The 15355-nt window shown below is 38.3% G+C and overlaps 1 protein-coding gene across 1 annotated transcript; it reads left to right on the forward strand.

Moving 5' to 3' along the window:
• The first annotated feature begins 529 nt into the window (after positions 1-529).
• mau2 (MAU2 sister chromatid cohesion factor) lies at positions 530-13131 on the forward strand. Its single transcript, XM_044129671.1, has 18 exons — positions 530-804; positions 1103-1186; positions 1329-1424; positions 2555-2649; positions 3273-3300; positions 3468-3623; positions 3794-3940; positions 4689-4779; positions 4887-4990; positions 6489-6566; positions 8241-8306; positions 8414-8497; positions 8957-9006; positions 9106-9183; positions 9276-9387; positions 11338-11428; positions 11560-11687; positions 11854-13131. Exons 1-18 carry the CDS (start codon positions 571-573, stop codon positions 11926-11928), a joined length of 1797 nt encoding a protein of 598 aa, XP_043985606.1. The 5' UTR covers positions 530-570; the 3' UTR covers positions 11929-13131.
• The last annotated feature ends 2224 nt before the right edge of the window (positions 13132-15355 follow it).

The following is a 15355-nucleotide window of genomic DNA, read 5'->3' on the forward strand; positions in this document are numbered from 1 at the left end:
GTAAGGACTACAGGAGTAAGAAAGGACACGAGCAATATTTACAAGATACAGCCAATCTTGTGTAGCCATTTTGTTTTTGTTATGCACATATAAAGAAATAAAGTATGTATATTAATACTTACCGGTACATGAATGCACAAGAGGAAGACATTCTTATGCAAATGTATCATTGCAATCCGAAAAACATCTCAATATCACGTTTTATTAATTTAGTACAACCCCCAATTCAGAATAAATAAAATAACACAATTTGTTTCTTACCAAAGACTCCCCTGGAAAACGGGCTTAGAGCATCTTTTCTATTTCTATTGGAACATAAACATTGGAGAATATTGTTAAAATAGTAGTTAGGCGTATTAAATAAAGTAAATATTTTCATGATAAAATTGGATTTGACCATTTCCTGCCCTATTTTCTTATTGAAATTACAAAAAAAGGACACAACTAAAGTTTTTCTTCACAATTTAGAGCTGGAAAAAGACACTTCGGTCGTAGTCTGCTCTGTTTAGCCCAACCTGGCAACCCGCGGCTCTGGCCGTAGCGCTGAAAAACTTGTTGTTGTCTGGGAAAATGGCGTCAAACGTAGAGGCCCCGGAGCGTTGGTACCTCGCCCTCCTCGGCTTTGCGGAACATTTCCGAACCTCCAGTCCACCGAAAATACGGCTGTGCGTACACTGTCTACAGGCCGTGTTTCAGTTCAAGCCCCCGCAGAGGATCGAAGCTCGGACGCATCTACAGCTGGGCTCGGTTCTCTACCATCACACCAAGAACAGCGAGCTGGCCCGCAGCCACCTAGAGAAAGCGGTGAGAGGCGTTTGATCTGGGAAAGAGCGGGGATGCTGCAGAGAAGCGGAGGGAGTGTAGGCCGCGGGCAGTGAAAACACCGAACGGCGGAAATATTTAAATAGCTATTCATTCAAGAAGGTTACATCAGTACAGAGGTTCTGATACGTGTTCAAGTAATTTTGGTATGAAGTGTGTCGTTGTTTTAACCCTGTTCAGCCACTTTACGCTCACGCGCTGGTTTTTACTAAATACATTGCTGCTCAAATATTTACGCCCAGAATGTTGGCTGACAATATTTTGTCTCCTTTTTTTGCAGTGGTTTATATCTCAACAACTTCCTCAGTTCGAAGATGTCAAATTTGAAGCTGCGAGTATTCTCTCGGAACTATTTTGCCAACAGGTAAAACATATAAAGACTTACTAAAATGCTATTACGGTAACAGAAATAAGAGTCGAGCCATATGTGTGATTCACACATGATTCTGATATTTGAGGGGGTGTTAGTATGACCTGCTAACTGCCCATATGAAATACATTTTCAGAATTTGGTGGACTCTGCAAAGCCCCTGCTGCGTAAAGCCATCCAGATTTCCCAGCAAACACCATACTGGCACTGCAGACTGCTGTTCCAGTTAGCGGTATGTATTACTTCAGTGCTATTAAAGTTTTCCTACTGAAGATGGACTGATCGCAGATTTTGTGGCCGATTTCTTATCACCATATTTTTTTTTGTTGGCTTGTTTTTCCAAGGATTTGACATGCCAGTGCAGCTGGTAGTCTGATTCTACTTTTGCTGGTTCATTATAAATAGCAGGTTGAGCCGTCCTAACATGAAAATGTTTAGATTATTTACATATGCTCTTATTAAAGCTCCAAAAACAACAAAACTTAAAATCACATATTTAGTTGTACCTTTCTCAGTTGCCACATTTCTGGCCAACTGTTGGTACTCATGTTCAACCTCCAACCCAGTAATTTACCTAACGCTTGCTAAGCTATAAAGAAGTTTCACCGGATGTGTTAATGTGTATTTTGGTTTAAAAAACACAAAAAACTACATAGACTAACTTTAATTAGATTTTTAATATATTTCTTTGTGTGCAACAACACACGAGTATGTGAACATAAGTTAGCTTACATAAACTAAAACGATGGTTTTCTCAAGAATGTTTTGAAAATACCAAACTGTTTCTACAAATAATACAACATTAATTCATGGTAAATCCAAAAAGAGCCATCAGTAATGTTTTTTTGGTGCTGGGGAGGGGGTTGCCATCAATTATTCCCATTATCAAATGAGACGGCGTCACGCTGTGTGTGGGATGGGTTACATACCTCTGCAGTTAAATTGGATTTTACAGAGATATATAACTAACTTATATGAACTTAATACAAACTACGATTTGCTCTGTGGATGTGTCTTACCAATATGTGATTCCACTAGCATTATTTTTAAGAATGTCACAGACTCAAAAAATAGCTTACTCTTTTTTTGCTTATCAACAACTGTGTTGTTGTCAGTGTGACCTGTTAGCACCTGTGTTTTGGTGCATTCACTAATTGTGTCTGACCTGCCTGTCACTGTTCGGGAATATTAAAATGATCAGATTTATTCTTGCTTCATCTTTTTTTATTATTATTATTATTATTATTTCTTGTGTTTAAGTTGGCGAACAGAGTTAGACCTGCTTGCATTTGGATTCTAGTTGTTTGAAAGTTAATAGTTGCCTGTATTGAGATGTTAAGGTTGTTTTCTTATCTCTTTCAGCAACTTCATACTCTGGAGAAAGACTTGGTGTCAGCATGTGACCTTCTGGGAGTTGGTGCCGAGTATGCCCGAGTCGTGGGTTCGGAATATACCAGGTAAACATCTCTGTCATTTGTAGTTTGCATGTTTAAAGCGAATGATATGGGTGTGTGTGTGTGTGTGTGTGTGTGTGTGACTATTATAGGATGCCTACACCAAAATGATCGTTTTGTCCTGTTGACAAAAAGTAACTCTTTGCTCTAACTCCCACAGCTTTACTTGTGTGACTCGCTTCACCTGAATCTGTTATGTATTGGCTATTGCACACTAAATAATTTAGGGGGGAAACCTTTTCAAACTGTTTTAAGATCTTATTTTTAACATATGTGGAGCTTATGCAAATAGATTTTTAAATGTGACTATGTAAAAGTTAAATAAATATAACATACTATATATAATTTTACATTACAGAAGGCGCAACCAAAATGTGTGGAATATGAAGGTCCTACTTCATTGCTGAGCAATCTTTCACTGTAAACAATTCAGTAAATTGCTTTTAGTTTTAAATGTACTAAGATTACAAATATCCTGTTTTCTTATGAAATAACCCTTTTATTTGTGCTTGGAACTCTTTAATTGAGATTTGTATCTAATAATTAAGATTAAAATGTATTTATTTGTAATAATTTGATGTAAAAGTTGACTTAATTTTATTAATTTTGCTTTTTGCATCTTTTAGGGCTTTGTTTCTTCTTAGTAAAGGCATGGTAAGTTTTCTCTTTCTATTTTTCTCTTCTCTGTATCTAAATTTCACCTTCATGTCTTCCTATCTTTCTTTCTTTCTTTCTTTTTTTTTCCTACATCTGCCACAAGGAAACAGTGTTAAATATTGTAATAATCTGTTTTGACCTGGGGATGTTTTCCAACCTTCCAGTTGCTGCTAATGGAGAGGAAGCTTGGCGAGGTGCATCCTCTTCTCACACTGTGTGGAACTATAGTAGAAAACTGGCAGGGAAACCCCATCCAGAAGGAATCACTGAGAGTTTTCTTCCTGGTACTACAAGTCACACACTACCTGGATGCTGGACAGGTAGGAAACCTCCCCTGCATGGGGGATGATTAGAGAAACAGTCGATCAGCAAAGTTATTATTTTTATTTTTTTTTTAGATTTCTAAAGCGGGATGAGGATTGATGTGTCAAAGCTGACATGAGTGGCTACATTGTTGTTGTTTTTTTTGTTGTTTTGTTTTTCTTGTCAGGTAAAAAGCGTGAAGCCGTGTCTGAAGCAGCTGCAGCAGTGCATTCAGACTATCTCTACACTCCAAGATGATGAGATTTTACCCACCAACCCAGCTGACCTCTTCCACTGGCTGCCCAAGGAGCACATGTGTGTCCTCGTATATCTGGTGAGGCTGATTTTCTTCCATCCTTTCTTTTTCCTCTGTTACTCAAAAGCTCCTGTCGGTTGTTTTGGTGTCTCTGTGTGGTTGACACCAAGCAACAGTTTACTGCTAAAACTCCAAATTCAGCTCTATTTAGTACCGCTGCATTTAAAGTATGCGCCCGGCAGAATTCAGAGGACGACTAAGGCAAAATAATTGGGTTTTATGTTGTTGCAAGCATGTGCACACATACACAGAGTCTAGCATGCTATGCATGTATGTTATTTTTACATACGTGTTATACATAAGACAATTTTTTTTATCTTCCTTTAAATCAATCTCTTTTGAAAAATTCTAGTTGGTCAAAATTGGAATCAGCTGCTCAGACCTAAAAGAAAAAAAATCTGAACCGTCATCCAGCTAAAACCTGTATTGGCATACCTCTAAGTAATTAATAACAGCAGTAAATCAGTTCATGTGTAGTCATGTTTCGACTACCTGTGGCTGCGACAAACATGCTGAATGTGCAAACCATTCGGCTTGCATCAAATTTCTCCTCCAGTTTGTCATTCGTGCTCCGTAGGAAATCAATCTTAGTGCTTTACAGTGAAACAGGAAGTAGGAATTACCCTATACACATGGAGTGAGTAGTTTGTGCTTAGTTACAGCAGAAGCCTCAAGCAATAGTCAAGCCTGTACAAACATTAACTTAAAAATATTTAAACATTTAATCAGAAACGCTCTATTTATGTTTTTTGTTTTCGTTTTCCAGGTGACAGTCATGCACTCCATGCAGGCGGGCTATTTGGAGAAAGCCCAGAAGTACACAGACAAGGCTCTTATGCAACTGGAGAAACTCAAAAGTGAGTTTTGGAGCATTACTCCGTGGCTAACTTCATCAGCTTTGCTCTGTAAACTGTCCAGAAATCACTAAACTGTGCTTCTTTTACCACTAATCGGTTTATGTCAGTGTTGGACTGCAGCCCCATCCTGTCCACCTTCCAAGTCATTCTGCTGGAGCACATCATCATGTGCCGACTCGTCACAGGCCACAAGGCCACGGCATTACAGGAGGTACGTCGTTTCTATTCCTGTCACCATCCCTGCAGTTTATATTTAAATCATGAAAAAAGCTCTTATGGATCCTTTGAAGCTCAGTTAGTTCTTTGTGACTTAAAGAGGTTTCAAGGTTTTCCAGCTTATAACCAGGAAAAACTCACCTTTATAAACAAACTGAAAGATTTTAAAAGGAAATTAAAAACAGGGGGGAAATAAAATAATGTGATTGCACACCCTAATGAAGACTGTGCTGAGAATTAACCAGTACATCTGAACTCAAAATACGTAGGAGTCAATTCAGCTGGCTAGGATTACCTCCAAATAATTATTTCATATATAATAATTCTATTAATTTCCAAGGGATTGGCTGTAGTGTGAAGACTGGGACTGGGTTAAAAAAAACACATTTGAGGGATTCTAGAAGCATTTGCAAAAGTGAATTGTGGTCAAATGAAACCAAGTTTGTTTGTTTTTTTTTTCTTTTTCTTTTTTTTTTTGTATGTTTGGTGCAGAAATGACACCACTCATCTATTCAAATCATGCCACACCCACAGGGAAGTGTGGTGGTGACTCCATTTGACTTTGTTTTCCTTCAACTGAACTGCCAACAGTGGAGGCAATTCTGAACAGTTTCAAACACTTTCTAGTGATTGTGCAAAACATTCAGGCTGGAAGATCCAATAAATTTTTCAGCAGGGCCCAAACCCCAGCGTTGAAATCAGCAGGATAATGGGGCCACCGCAAGAACAGTAAGGCTACATTCACACCGAGACCCCAATCTGTCTCATGCGTGAACGGTTTGAGCGAAATGCGCTGGCAGAAGAAGAATGTTTGCACCGCACAGCAGCGCACTCTTTACAGGAGTAATAATGGATGCCGCTGTCTATGGATTGATTTTTTTAAGTAATCGAACAATGGGAGCAAACATAATATTCCCAATATCATAACAAGACGGAGGAAGCCGAGAGAAGGAAAGCACATCTAGTCCAGATTTACTGCTGCTGGCTTCTTCTGGTGCAAAACTATGATAGAATATGACACTTTAAAAACTATCTGATACATATCCAAGTTAGTTCCACATATTGAAACCGAACCATTTAAAAAAAAAAATGATTATTTTGGTAAAAGGATTGGAACTGGGCTGTTCAGACCATGGAAAAAAAAAATCAAACATGGGTCACGTATGGGCAAAATAAATTGGATTTGGGTTGCATCTACCTGCTGTGTGAACGTCGTCGTGAATTTCCCAGCCACTGATCTGTTGAGGACTGATCACTGTCTGACGGATTCGAAGTGTGAAGATGTTCCACTCTGAGTCCTACCCAAAAACAACTAAATCCAACCACATTATTTCAGCTTATTTGTCCCTTTGAAAGATTTCAGTTTGTTTTTCCAAGTACGTTCACAAAGGTTAAAGTTGACATTAGACATGTTTAACATCACTAAAGGTTTGTGTTCACGCTGTGTCAAAACAGAATTTGCATACTTGATGAACGTTTGTCTCTCTGTTTAGATTTCACAGGTTTGTCAACTGTGCCAACAGTCCCCCAGGTTATTCAACAACCACGCTGCTCAACTACACACACTATTAGTGAGTATTTTAAATCAGAACCTTCTTTAATACTGCTACTTGTGCATTTCTAAAAGTGAAGAGGCTACAAAGTCTCCTTCTAATATTCCAGTTATAATTCTAATTTGGTGACCAATATGGCATTTTGGACTTATAAAAGGGTTACCAACAATTCAGTATGTAATTCAGGTCAGAAGGGGTTAATGGTAGACGTGCCTGAGCCTGTCAGAAAAGTTGTTTATCGCACAGAGGACGGCGAAAACCAGAGATGTCTTGCAGAGGGTTGGGCATTGTAGCTCTGAACAGTAGATTATTGTAGGAAAATAGTGCATCAGGATGCTTTAGGCTTAGCTAGTAAGTTCCTGAAGTAGATAAAAGATTGGAAAATCAGCCAAGCATTAAACGGGCATACTATCAGCCATTGGCTGTAAAGTTGCTCTGAAAGTGGAGAAGTGCAGAGCAGATGGCAAATGTAAACTATGATTACTTGATTGTTACTAATGCAGCAACAAGCAGAATTCACAAACTCCACTCCGATTTAGCATTTCTCATACTTCTGCACTATTTTCGAAAAAACAAATTGATAGAAATCAAATAGACACAATGTAATGACCAAAGACGTGGCTCGTCAAAGACTGGCCTACTGCCAGGTTTAGTAAATAATTTCTATTTAGCCTGTCCGTCTTAGTGGCCACCGCAGTTCGTCTTTGTAAAGTTCGCAACCACCAACCCACAAGGTCAGACCCAGTGATGAAAATGCATTTCGTTTTAGCACAGTGCAAGTCTGAGTAGTTGAGGAGCGGAGTGTCTCAACTTGTCAAATGATCTCCATTCCAGAGAGATCACCTTTCTCAGTAACACAGCTGTACATATTTACCTGAACCGTTTTTCTGTGGGGCACCAAATTACTTTTCTGAGTCGTCACTTGAGTTGTGTAGCATTTTGAGGCGCTCTGCAGCTTCTTTGTAAAACGTTTTTGTTTAGGTCGGTGACGACTGTTCTTGCAGTGGTGCGATTGAACTTTACAAAAGAAACCCACAGCTTATTATTAACTGAAAATAGCTCCGTATTTATTGTGGTTAAGTTATGTTGTGTGCGAAAACATTTGAAGGAATAGTTTTGGGACTCCAGATAAAATTAAAGTGCAAGACTTGTAGGAAAAAAAATAATCCAATTTTAAAGGAGTTCTTCTTTGTCTGGAGAATGTGGAATTGTAGAGTTTTAAATTTTGTATTGTAATTAAAATTTTACATTTTCTAGGATTCAAAGAAAATTTTTCAAACTAAGGGAGGAAAATGTCATAATACACAAAGATTCAGGTTATTTACCAAGGTTATAGACAAAAGAAGGACTATTAATATTAGAGTATTTCATGTTTTTAATCCAATGCCAAGGTTCCCACAGTCTTGAAAATAAGGAATTTGATTTGATCATTTGGCAAGTTTGGATAAATATGGTAATAAAATGCTTGGTCTGGCTTTATAGTAGTCCTTTAAAACATTGCCAAGCAGGTGTTGTGTTGTTTCGTGAATCTGTAATTTACAGATTACCCAACTTGGTGAATGTTTTGTCCTCATATTCCCAGAATGTTAAAGACATTTTGCAAACCTGGAAAATTGCTTAAACTGGAATTTTTAAAATGGAAAACTATTCAAAATCCCTTCAAATGACTTTCGCTTGACTTCCACCTCGCAGGGTCTGTACTGCATCTCGGTGAACTGTATGGACAACGCAGAAGCACAGTTTACCACAGCGCTGCGGGTGAGTGCGTTGGGATTTCACGTCAACGCTGCCACCGCTTTGGTCTCGCCTTTTCCACGCTGTAGTTGGTCTGTGTTCTTGTCACCAAGTCGCTGTTCGTGTTGCAGCTCACCACACACCAGGAGCTGTGGACGTACATTGTAACCAACCTGGCCAGCGTGTACATCAGGGAAGGAAACAGACACCAGGAGGTGAGGAAAGGATTCATTTTACGCTTTTTAGGTTGGAGTATTTCAGTGTATTTATTATTAGCCGAATCTACTTTTTTTAATAGCAAAGTGTTATAATAAAAAAAGTAGACTGCTTTTGTCTTATAGTCTACTTCCAGTCCACTGATGCTCAATATCTTAATGCTTGTCTTTATCAGTCAAAGAGTAACGTGAACGTGTGAAGTTCAGTTGAAAAGTAGTTGCTTTTAATCGTTGTTTTTTTTTTTTTTGCTTTGTTTTGCCACCAGGGGGCACCAAAAAACTTTTCAGGTGTCCTGTTTTACTTCCCACTCAGCAGAAAACAATGCTCACCAGACTGTGGCGAAGCTTGTTCGAACTAACAACGTCCTTCTTCTAAGAACAAAGTTTAAAATGCATCAGAATCGAAGACATTAATATTTGAAGGATATTAACATGCTCGTGTTTTTATCTCTTTTCCAGCTGTATGGCCTCTTGGAGAGAATAAACCCGGATCATAATTTCCCAGTCAGGTAGAAGTTCATTAATGTATTATTTTACATTAAAATACCATTTTATATGATAGTTTTGTTGTCGAACACTTAAACTATTTCCTCTTTGTTTTGATTCAGCTCCCACTGCCTCCGCGCTGCAGCCTTTTACATAAGGGGACTCCTGTCCTTTTTTCAGGGACGCTACAACGAGGCAAAGTACGGGAACTTCAAAGTTCGCTGCTCCAAAAATTGAAACCCCAAATGCAAAGTTCTACCTTATGCTCACTCTGCTTCTTTATGTGTTCTAGGCGTTTCCTTAGAGAAACACTGAAAATGTCTAACGCCGAGGACCTGAACAGACTCACAGCCTGCTCTCTGGTTCTGCTGGGCCACATTTTCTATGTACTGGGCAACCACAGAGTAAGACAAACGCCTAGCAAACATTGTTCACACTCGCACTAAAATGGCTTTTTATATGAAACAGCTGGACTGTGAATAAGGTTGAAGCACAAGGTCACCAGGACAGAACATTGTGGTTTCCTTGTTTTTTTCCTTCTTAGAGTCAGACTGTCCTTTTTATCCAATTATGTTTAACCTCTGGAACAGAAAACTGCAAGTTTATACTGACCAGCCAAACCTAAAATAAATCAACTAGATGAGACTTGCAAGAGCCTTTACTTTTGGAGTGGGTAGTGAATAAGAAAAGTGCAGCTTATCGGCTTGGGTGGTGTAAACGATTAAAGCGAAGGAACTCAGCCAAATTTATTGGTCTAGATTGCTCTAATCAATATTAATAGTAGTTTTATGCTAGTTTTTGGTTGACAAATACAATTCCAGTATAAATCTCTTTTTGACCTGCCGGCACCAGTTTCAGCTGATTTTGATTTCTCTTCAAGAACTATAACAGAGATGATTGAGGAAAACATTCAGATTTAATTTTCTTATTCATATTCTCGCAGTAATTATTTTTTATTGGGGAAGAGCCTGTATGGGAGAGGAGTCACCGTAAAACTGAATTTTAATGTTGCGAACAGAGAAAGATCAGGTAAAGATGACCTTTTAAAGTCTTTTCAACCTCTCCTTACTAAGTCATTTTGCTCCCAACTTTTCTTTCCACAATATTGTTAATATTTTATTGCTCATTACTTTATTACTCTTCACTGATACTGAAAATAGCTACCTTTGAGATCTATTCGCTCACTAACAACGCCCAGGGCAGCTAACACAAACCTTAGGTATGTTGCATTCACTGGTCGTAAAAGAGTCGTATTTTCGAGTTCCCAAACTGCCGATCAAGCTGAAAACGGTCCATTTCCTTTCTCTGTGCATGTCTGTCCATTAACCAATCAATGCGAGGTTGCAAGAGTGTGTGCGTCTCTCTTCTGGCAAAAATACTCTAAAGGCATCAGAGCGTCAGCCTGATAAACTTTTTTTTTTTTTTTTCATGTTTTCTTTCAGGTCTCTGATTTAAGTCTGCTGTGAGCGAAACCTGATGCAGAAACCTGCTGTTTCTAACTACTGAATTGGCTTTTTTATTCCTAAGTCTAAACTTTGACACAACAAACGGCAAAATGTAATCTGCAATCTTGAAATGAAAATAAATGAAAGTAAGATTGACCAATCATTTGCCCAGAGTAGTAAAACGTGCCTCTGAAGTAACCAAAGCAGCTTCATCCACAAGACCAAAGTGCTGCATGCAAAAATAAGAGCAGTCAGACAATACAATAAAAAAATTGAAGTAACCTGAAAATAAAAAAGCAGCTCTATATTAAAATGATGCATTTATGTTTGTTTAACATGTTTTTCTCCATTAGCATTTGTAAAGTTGGACACTGTGATCTGAAGTTCAGTCCGTGTTGGTTGTAAAAAAAAAAAAAGCTCTCATTTGGCTGTAGGGATGCAATCAATTGGGATTAAGTTCCAGCTGACCCAAATTACTAAAACTGATTAAAAAAAGGAAGAAGAAGAAAAAACACCTCTGGTGGTAGCGGTCAGTTATCTAATGATCCTTAGAAAGAGACCCCTCCCCCTTTTTAAACATTCTGTATTCCAGGCAATGAAATTTTAATTGCTTGAAGCCTTGGACACAATATGAATATATTAATATATCTAATAAATGATTCAGTATTTGTAGGAGTCTTCTCACTAAACATGATTACAAGCTTTTCTCCCAATCGTGATTGTAGCAACAGACATTTAAATCTGTGGAAACGATGTAAATTCAAGAGCAGTGGTATTTTTGTTCAATACGTGATTATTATTATTATTATTATTATTATTACAGCAATTAAAGTGTTTATATATATATATATATATATATATATATATATATACATACATACATACATATATTATTATTCCTCCCTTTAGGAAAGCAACAACATGGTTGTACCTGCCATGCAGCTAGCCAGCAAAATCCCTGATATGTCTGTGCAGCTCTGGTCTTCGGCGCTGTTGAAAGGTCCGTACTTCGCTTTTCATTGTTTGCTTTCCGGAGAGACGAGCGCGAGCCTCGCACATTCCCAGCAGGGATGCGCATCGTGGATTGGTGCTTCAGAACGAAAGACTGAAACCCCACTGTTATTTTTGCAGACTTGAACAAGGCCCTCGGAAACAACATCGATGCCCACGAGGCTGCACAGATGCACCAGAATTTCTCCCAGCAGCTGCTGCAGGACCACATTGCGGCCTGCAGCCTCCCTGAGCATAACCTCATCAGCGTACGTAAAGCAGATTCGAGGAAGTCTTTCCTGTGCATAATCTTCAGTTATTGCCTCACAGTGTTTTTCCATGTCGTGAAATCTGCACATTTACCTCGTTAATACATCTTTTTCACTTTCGATGCGCGTTATAATGCTGCGGTTGCACAATTTGTTTGTTTTCCAGTGGACGGACGGCCCCCCTCCAGTTCAGATCCAAGCCCAGAATGGTCCAACCACGAGCCTCGCAAGCCTGCTATGAGGAGCCTCCTGATGCATGATTGTAGCTTGTAAATTACAACAAGCAGCAATTTGATGCCTAAAAAACCTGCTATCCACACCAACTGTAGCTTAAAAAAAGGATTTTAACAAGTGACAGGTTGGACGTTCACTTTATTTGCTTCTGAAGATTACTTCCTGATTGTCTGCTACTAATTTTTCCTAAAGTTATCAAACAATAACACTCTGGCGGCAAGGACTTGGGGCACAAGATCCGGGTATGACCTTTGGTTTTGGGAGGAAGGACACATGGCAATGTATAGAAGGGCTTCATTGCCTCAGATGTAGGGATTTGAGTTTGCCAGGATTATCTTCTATTTCCATTTCTTGGAAAAGATCCAGTTAGATATGGGCAGTAAAAATATGTAGAAGAAATTAATTTATTCATGTTGCTATTTTTGTAACTGTTGATAAATATTTTACATCTTGCCTTTTTTGTATGGAAGCTGTTTTTCTCTCCCATGCGTGGAAGTTACTAATACGGACTCCCTGCACTATAGTTTTTCAGCTGGGGCACGAACCGTAAATTTTTTATGATTTTTTTTTTTTTTTTTTGCACAAAATCCACAGTAGGTAATATAGAACTGTAACTTATTTTCTCAATATATTCATTTGCAAAGTCTGTGAAAGGAAGAAAAAAAATAATAAAAATATCACCAAATGTTGTTTTGAGGCACAATCCACTGTGTTTAGGGGATGCGTTTTAAATACTAGTAGAATTTATCATATTATCACTAATATCCTTTAAAAAAAAATACACATTTCTCTCATGTATTTAAGTTCCATTATAGAGTATTTCTCGTTCATGTTTTTTTTTCTTTCCATAAATCAGCTTTTTTTTTTTTCCAAACATTGGAAAAAAGATTTATTTTATTGTACTAAGTTGTCTTGATAGTCCTACTAAATGAGCTTTTCACAGTATGTTTGTATAAATTTGCCACTTCTTGAACCTTTTATTGTACAGTGACATTTTATAAATTCAATTTAGTAAAGTGTGATATGTATTATTTTAGCTACCCTATGTAGGTATCTCAATGCTTGGGATTTAAAGCACTGTAAGAGGTGGACACACAGTTTAAGCTTCAGTACTAGCCATATTTTATCCAATGCCTCTGTTTTTAATTCTTACATTGTTTTCAATATTTTTTCCAATAAAAATATGATTGAAATCTGTCAGTTTATTGACTGATGTCTCCATTCCGATGTCTTTTTTTTTTTCCCCTTTTGTGATTTATGCTCACTTCCTTATCAAAGAAGCCTGGAATCTGTATGCATTGGAGATATGCTCAGTCAATCGTATTGATTGGACATGCGCAGCGTTTGAATGAGGCAGCAAATTTAGTCATTTGTATGAATATTCTAGTAACGTGTTTTACTTTCAGTATGCACTGAAAGGGCAGGTTAAAACGTTGATTTGCTGAAATTGTTTTGATTTTGTCAACTGCTTGATTAAGGAGGTCAAGGACAGAGTCGCTGAAGTAACAAGTAGGACTGAGCTAGAAAACAATGAGCTAAGTCTGAACATCTCATCTGAAATGGAACAAGTAAGCCACAGCTGCAGTTTCACTGAGACGGAGCTGTCTACCCGAAGTGACAAGTCGGGCATTTTCAGTGAGGTATTCTGGTGGGTTTTGTTTCACCTGTGAGAGCTACAGAGATCTACAGCTTAGGTTTTGTCACCAGAACAACCGGGGGTGATTGCTGCAAAGCTCCATGAAGATAAGAGTATTGTGGGGAAAAAAAATTCCCTTTTTTTGATTTTCCCTCATCAAAAACATACCTATTGTGTTTGGTTTGATTTGTTCATTCATGTTAATATCCCATGGCAGCTATTTGGGATGTCTAAACTCTTGCTTTCATAAAGAGCTGCATATATCCACTTATCCTCCTTAGAGCTCCTCACAGATCACCCCTCCCCTGCGCCTTTACCACTCATCTCCTCTAGACTAGCAGCAGCAATTAGCAAACTCCTGATGGAACTGCGAGTCTGCTGAGCTTCCCGTACAGACTACTTCTCAGTACAATTCTTCTGCTAACGCTAATTCTCTGGTCTGCACAAACAGTCCCTGGATGTGTTCACGAATAATTGAGCGTTAATTACACAGAGAAATGTCATTTTTGGCCTCAAATTAGCAAATACAGTAATTAACTTTCATTATGTACTATTACCGGTGAAGGATAAAATGAGTTTGAATGGAAAAAGTTTGCTTTATTTTGCTCCACTTTTGAGGCTTTGCTCCTGGCAGTCCGTCCTCGGTAGGTGTGTGTGTACACATAATAAACACACACACACATATAATAAAGGATGTGTGATTGTAAACAGCATAATGAGAAGTATTGTTGTGACGATGTGCTAAAGGCAAAGTGTCGGAAATAGGAGCTTCTTAAAGAGATGTATGCGAAATTTCAAGGTGTCAAATTACGAAGTCATTTCTTTTTGTCATGTTTGACATTTACAGCATTTTTAGAACAACAGAAAATGACATCAGCTCATTATTTTATAAAATGGCTTTATCTGCCTGGAAAATGACCAATTACTATTGCAAGTTAAAAACAAGGGTCATTCTTTTATTGTTGCATAATATTCTTGCATAATGGCCAGTTGTCAAGGCCAATTGTCTTCAGCTCCTCGGTGACCAGTGTCCTGCCAGTTTGTCTCTGCGTACATACCCCAACTGCCTCCCCATAATGTTATATAGTTTTACAAAGAGCTGCTGGTGATCCATAATTTAATCCAAGTGTGTTGAACAAAGAAATGAACTAAGAGCCTTGAAGATTGACTTTGGACACCTCTGCTCAGTGACCAGCAACCTTTTGAAGTCACAGCTTCAGCTCGCTTAGTAGAGGCTAAGAAAGGATCTACTACCAAGTACTTGTACCTGGAAAAAAGCAACTAGAGACAGGTTTAGTGTGTTATAGTGGAAAAGTAGCTTTATGGATCAAGAAGCCAGTACAGCCTTCTGGAGAACATGGAACATAAAACATATGGCCTGAGCTGCAATGGAAAGCATATTTATGAGTTTGAATTACAAAGTCAAAGAGGAGAGCAAAATATTCTTGAGAACCTGTGGCAACTTGAAAATTGCGTTTCGCAGGCACTCTTTAACCATAACTCTGACAATGAACAATTTCCCGTGAAGAAAAAATCTGAAAACATCAGCTTTTACATGTGCACAGCTGCTAGACATGCCCCCAAAACACTGGAAGCTTTAATTGCAAAGTGCTGACTTGGAGTGGGGGGCTGAAAACAAATGCATGACATACTTTTCAGTTCTTTATAAAACAACTAGAAACCATGTGCCATGTTCTGTCCACTCAACTATTCCCTGCACTACTATGCATTAAAAATAATTCAAATAGACATTTTTTATGATTTCAACATGACATAATGTGAAAAGATTATGTGCTTT

Source organism: Gambusia affinis, linkage group LG10, assembly GCF_019740435.1.
Source record: "Gambusia affinis linkage group LG10, SWU_Gaff_1.0, whole genome shotgun sequence".
In the NCBI taxonomy this organism is placed as follows: Eukaryota; Metazoa; Chordata; class Actinopteri; order Cyprinodontiformes; family Poeciliidae; genus Gambusia; species Gambusia affinis.

Bases quoted from the DNA above. Each gene is read 5' to 3' on its own strand.
- mau2 (XM_044129671.1), top strand. From the start codon at position 571: ATGGCGTCAAACGTAGAGGCCCCGGAGCGTTGGTACCTCGCCCTCCTC. The intron at 1,425-2,554 runs GTATGTATTACT...TATCTCTTTCAG, and splicing joins GACTGCTGTTCCAGTTAGCG to CAACTTCATACTCTGGAGAA. The intron at 11,688-11,853 runs GTACGTAAAGCA...TTTGTTTTCCAG, and splicing joins CTGAGCATAACCTCATCAGC to TGGACGGACGGCCCCCCTCC.